The sequence below is a fragment of the Epinephelus lanceolatus genome, chromosome 11 (assembly GCF_041903045.1).
Source record: "Epinephelus lanceolatus isolate andai-2023 chromosome 11, ASM4190304v1, whole genome shotgun sequence".
Lineage (NCBI taxonomy): Eukaryota > Metazoa > Chordata > Actinopteri > Perciformes > Serranidae > Epinephelus > Epinephelus lanceolatus.
Window position 1 is genome coordinate 579792 of NC_135744.1, and position 6484 is coordinate 586275.

The 6484-nt window shown below is 39.8% G+C and overlaps 1 protein-coding gene across 1 annotated transcript; it reads left to right on the top strand.

The window, feature by feature from the left end:
- The first annotated feature begins 576 nt into the window (after nt 1–576).
- On the top strand, nt 577–1995 carry LOC144464616 (uncharacterized). The gene is made up of 2 exons (XM_078172130.1): nt 577–819; nt 1534–1995. Exons 1-2 carry the CDS (start codon nt 577–579, stop codon nt 1993–1995), a joined length of 705 nt encoding a protein of 234 aa, XP_078028256.1.
- Nucleotides 1996–6484: the final 4489 nt, after the last annotated feature.

Sequence of the window (6484 nt, forward strand, 5' to 3'; positions counted from 1 at the left end):
CATGTAAACAGTGTCTCTTAACATGAATAGCCAAATGCATACTGACATATTACATAGAGCAGTGGTCCCCAAACCTTGTATCTCAAAATCCAAAAGCCAAATTATATGTTTGCCCAGATCGCAAACTTATGAACATAGCAGATTTACAAGCTCTGAATGTGTTCGCACCGCAATGTGAACTTGTAGATCAGCTATTTTTACTACTTCTATTGGTTATCTAATTTATGGAATCTTAGTTTTCTTTCATGTATTAAGGAAGTTAATGAGAAATCAGTGCTTGTTTGTTTTTTAAAATCATGAAAACTTATGTATGCTTTTTTGAAGAATGTTTTTGAAAAGGTTTTGAAATAATAATAATAATTAGGGAACCCATGTATTTATTCGTGACCCACAAATGGGTCCTGATCCAATGTTTTGGAACCATTGACATAGAGTACACATTCTAAAGAAATTCAAGAAATCATGCACGTTCATCCATCCCAACATTTACAATATGCACAATGGATATTGTAGCAACAACCTATTTATATAAGGACCCCTCCCTGTCTACATAACTATCCTATCCCTGTAGCTAATATGTTGATAGCAGTTGTCCTCCTTTTTTGGTTCAGCTTGGCACAGGGATTGAGGCGAAGACATGTGGACATGATAGAAGATGGTGTGTGTGGGAGCCCCAAGTCTCTCACCAGGGTGACAACCCTACTCCGTGAAATATGCTGTAAAGCAGTGAGGCGGATGGAGAGAAACCGGAAGATGAGGATCGGAGGGAGAACAGCGTTCGTCGCAATAGACGAGAGCAAGTTTCGACACAAAAGAAAAGTAAGGTTTTATACGCTACTAAAACAGGGACAATAGGTTTTAAACACAGGCACTCAGCATCAAAGGGTTGGATTGGGGGGTGCCTGCTGGGTTACCGGTCCAGGCGCATTCTATATGGGCTGTGATGCCCAGGCGGCGTCACTGGTTCGATTCCCGAGCCAGACATTTGCCGCACTTCTCCCCCCATCTCTCTCCCCCTTTCCTGTCAGACTACTATCCTATCCAATAAAGGCAAAAATGCCCAAAAACAAATCTTAAAAAGAAGAAAAAAACAAAACATCTACAACCTATAAAAGGTTAATCTCCATGGTGATGTAACTGCCAGAACGTTATGAAAATATAAATGGATCCTTTAAAGTGCTTCAATTTAGCTGCTAAAATGTTGTGTGAAGAACAGTGAGTCTGTTCTTCATTGTCTTCAGACAAAAGTCTTGCAGGTACTGGGCATGTGAGATATAGAAATCAGGGGCATTATTGGCTTTCTTTGACATTACCCATGACTACATTCATATACCACCTCTTGAGCCATGTCTCAAACTATGCCATGTGGGGGCAGTTAATTTGAATAGAAGACCCTCGAAATTGTTGAAAAGTCCCCAAATAAATGTATTTTATTTATGTATTTTTATGTATTTAAATTTAATTTGAACATTCAGAAATGGTGCATTTTAGGTGGACAGCCGCAATTAAGCATGACATTTTGTTTATTTTCAGTATGGACGTGGACGACGTGGCAACACCTGGCGACGGCGGTCCTGGGTATTCGGGATGATGGAGGTCAAGGGGTCCCGTAGACGCCCGGTGCTGAAACTTGTAGAAAACCGATCGAGGAGAATCTTGCACCCGATAATTCTCAAATACGTTAGACCTGGAAGCCAAATAATCAGTGATTGTTGGCGTGCATACGACAGGTTGGCCAGGGATGGATATATTCACTACCAGGTGAATCATCGGCGGTACTTTGTTCACCCTGGGAATGGTGCTCATACACAACACATTGAGCGTGCATGGAGGAGCTGTAAGGAGAACATATACCGCTACAGGGGGAACCTATCAGAAAGTGCTCTCAAGATGAACTTGAAGTTCATTGAATGGAACCAGTGGCTGGGGAAAGAGCACAGGGAGGGCATCTTAGGCCGCTTGTTTAAAGATATAAGAGCATGTCACAAAGTGTAAGCCGAAATGAGGGGGCCTGGTGAAGCACCAGCCATGTGATATCACATTATCATGTGTCTACTGCAGACCGGTCTGGCCCATGTGGGTGCTTGCACTAGGTGGGTGTTTTCACTTTTCAGAGACCAAAAAGTGGAATGCCCACCCAGTGCTTGGGGCCAGACCGGTCTGCAGAAAACACATGATGATGTGAATTCCCAAGACTGGGACTGTTTACTTAGTAATTATTATTTATAGTTATTATTTATCACTGTTATTTTTATTTTATTTTTATTTATTTTTTGAAAAAGAAGTCTGTTCTGATAAAAAAAAACGTGCCTGACTGTTAAAAATTTGCACTGTTTTTGAAATTGTTTTATAAGAATTTGAAATCCATTGGATTAAAACGTTTATCTTTGGCAGCTCACTTGTTTTTGCATATCTGTCACAGCGAGGTGTTTTGAGTGAGGAAGTGTAAAAATAATACATTCATCTTAATGTAATTTGATGGTTGGTGATGGTGGTTTTTGATGGGAACTCTTATCTCCTGACAGATACAATGTGCTGTTCAGGGGGAGAATCAGACTCTGTATCTGTATCAGTGTACTCTGACACTGTATCATAGACACTGGTCGGTTTTGCGGCAAGTGTCTTGGGTAATGTGATAGTTTCCTAGTTACGGGCTAAATACTGAGTAATTACCAGGTAATAACATGGAAACAGACCTCACTTCCTTTTACAGTACAGTTGCACTTTAATAACTATGTAATTTCCAGGTAGATATTTTTCTATTTACTGGGTAACAAATGAGTAATTACCAGGTAATAGCATGGAAACAGGCCTCACTTCCTTTTGCAGTACAATTCCACTTTAATAACTATGTAATTTCCAGGTAGGTATTTTTGTAGTTCCTGGGCAACGAATGAGTAATTACCAGGTAATAGCATGGAAACAGACCTCACTTCCTTTTACAGTACAAATCCACTTTAATAACTAGATACTTTGTAGGTAGGTATTTTTCTAGTTCCTGGGTAACGAATGAGTAATTATCAGGTAATAGCATGGAAACAGACCTCACTTCCTTTTGCAGTACAATTCCACTTTAATAACTAGGTACCTTCTAGGTAGGTATTTTTCTAGTTCCTGGGTAACAAATAAGTAATTACCAGGTAATAGTATGGAAACAGGCCTCACTTCCTTTTGCAGTACAGTTCAACCGTAATTACCAGGTAAATGTTGTAGTTACTGGGTAAATACTAAGAAGTTACCAGGTAAGTAGTAAAAACCAGTTGACTACTAGGGAAATACATGGCGTAAATACCTAGTAGTACCTAGTAATACCTAGTAAATACTCTTCATTTCCTAGTAATTACATGGTAATTATCTAATAGAAACTTATAATGTCTTGGTAATTACACCTGGTAGCCAATAGGAAAGTAATTGGTAGTGTCATAATAATTTCTTTGTAAATTTCACAGTACTTACTGTGTATTTACCAATACAATACATAGCCTTCCTCGGTAGTGGTCAGGTACAATTAAAGGGTAGTTACTGTATAGTTATGAAATAAATACAGTCAGTAACCTGATAATTACATGGTAGTTCACATGGTAATTTTGCAGTTATTGCTGGGTATGTTATCTGGTAGTTACCAGGTACCTATTTGGTAAGTGGCTGATAAGTACTTTAAAATACATTGTAGTTTCCATGTAGTTATTAGGAAAATACTAATTACTGAGTAAGTAATTGGCAATTATCAAGCTAGTAAGATTGTAATTGTTAAATAAATACCTAGTAGTTATTATTATTATTACATGGTGTTTGATGAGTAGTTATTAGGTAAGTGTTATATATTTACTAAGTAAATACAGTGTGAATAAAAAGGTTTTTACCATGTATTACTTAATAATTACTCAGTAATTGCTATTTATTACCTTGTAGTTACTTGATAGTTGTCAGAAAATTACTTGGTACTCATGAAATAAGTACATTATTAATTACTATGCAATTACCTTGTAATAACTTTAAGAAACACCCAGTAATTACTAATTATTATATGTAGTTGTTAGGAAATAATATAATAATTACTTAGTGAGTACCTAGTAATTAATCACATAGTTACCATATGAATACTTTATAATTACTGAGTAATTACTTCTTATTACCTGGCTGTTACCAGGTACTTCTTAAGAAATTACTTAGCAATTACCTAGTAAGTACTTGGCAATTAACAAAATAGTTAGTATATAATTACATTATAATTACCCAGTAATTAATACTTATTACCAGGTAGTTACTTGGTATTTGCCTGGAATTGACTAGGTAGTTACTTTAAAAGTACTAGGTAATTACCTATATAGTTACCTTGTAATTACATGGTAATTTTACAGTAACTACTCCTTATTACATGGTACTTACCTTGTAATTACCATGTCAATACATGGTAATTACAGTACCATAAAAGGAAGCGTTACCAACATCTTAAAATCCAAGTCTGATGGTTATATTCCTGAGTGTGTTTAAACGATGTGGTTATAAACAACAATAATCTAAAGATTGTATTTGACGGGTACACACGGGTACACACAGACGCCGACACATGCACAGTCGCTTCAAAATGGGCGGGGAGGGGAGCCAGACCTGGTCAGACCTGAAGCCTCTCAAAGGCAATTGTTTACTCCTCTTTTAATCTACTGTGTCAGTGTAGGTCATTAAACTCAAAGATACAGTGAAGTATATAATGAGGCTCAGCAGACCTGCAGTGCTTCTTTGTGTGAGCTTATGTGCAAAGATGATGTGTGCTCTCCAGTCATACCATTGCCCCTTAAATGACCTTTGATCTAATGTGACCCAGAGGTCATGTGGCGCCCTCTCATTCCCACTGGTGTGGTGACAACCAGGCTAATTACCCACACTGCCTGTGAGATCCATGAAAGGAGTTATAGCTGTAGGATGAAAAAACACCATGATGCTGGTGTTCATTTATTGGTGCACTAGTGCCAATGAACATGGTGTGACTACAAATTTATTATAATCGAAGAAGCCTACAGTTAAAGAGGCACCAGATAGGATTCTTTTTTTTAGCTTGGCGCCACCTAGAGTCAGCAGTGTTCCTCGCACTGTTGCAACAACCAAATTGACCGTGGGGATCAGAGATAATCAATAAAATGTAGGCTGTAAAGCCACCAGTATACCTCTATGTATATGTTGAATGAGAAGGTGTGTGGACACTACTAAATAAATGAGTAAAGAGACCAAGCAACAATTATCAGATTTATCTGAAGAAAAAACAAATGGTAGTGCAAATAATTATACCAGAATGCACAGTACCAGCACAAACAACTCACAGTAAATTATACCAATATGTATAGTATCAGTACAAACAACTGTAGACACGTAAGGAATAATGTATAGTGAGCCGGTGACTGTTGAAAAATAACTCCCGACAGGGGAATGGGGGTTTCCATTCCCCTGAAGGGAATTATTTTTCAACTGTCACTGGCTCACTATACATTATCCCGCTGAGAACATGGCTTACTTCTAAAACATTCAACTGGCATCAGTATTATTAAATTGCTGGCAGAGTGTATTGACAGAGGAGAGGTGTTCACCAGACAAACTGTGGTCGTTTTCTGGAGCAGAGAAGAGGATTTTACTCCACTTCTCCCACACGAAGATGCTGGGTGCCCAGTAGCTGCAAAGGCTGCCCTCACATTTATGGACAGTGACCGACATGATCTCCCTGCTCTCCAGGCCAGCTTGGGAGAGCTGTGTGGACTAACGTTAACTGATTTTGATGCTCCTCAGTCTAAGGCCATTGCTATGGCGTCCCTAGCAAAGGAGCAGCAGAGCAGCAGTGATACCTCAAGAAATAAACGCTGCAGAATTTGTTGATTGACCAATCAGAATCAAGTATTTAAGAGTGCCATGTTCTAAAGTGGAATAATACCAATATGCACATGTAAACGGTTCCAATTGTAGAAAAAACAGTACCGTATGGAAATGATGTGGCCAGTTGGAGCTCAAATTGAATGGGAAAAAAGTTCAGTGTTCACTTAGCTGGGCATAGCAGGGCGATGTCCGTCGATAGCTGCCTCTGTGAGAAGAGAACAGAAGGAAGGGGGAGGGCTTCACTGTCCGAGGGCTGCTGTAGAATGGCAACGAGGATGTCAGCCGACCAACACTCGCTACCCAGTCCCTGGTTGCAGCGATTTGCGATACTGGTTGACAGGCAAGCGGCTTCCCCGGAGGTTCCTCTAACTGTGTCACACGGGCAGAAGGGAAGGCGACCGGAGCTCAGCCGGTCTCCTTCTCCACACTTTGACTTATTTTATCCTACTTGGTTCTATTTCTCCCTCTCTGGGAGCCTGGGCTCACCGCACAGCAGCCCACCGCATCCATCTATCCATCCACCCCTCCCTCCCTCGTGGCCCCGCACATATACCCCCGAGGCTCGGCTCTCTCTCACCGCACAGCGGCCCTCCACATCCCTCCCTCACCACCCCGCACATAT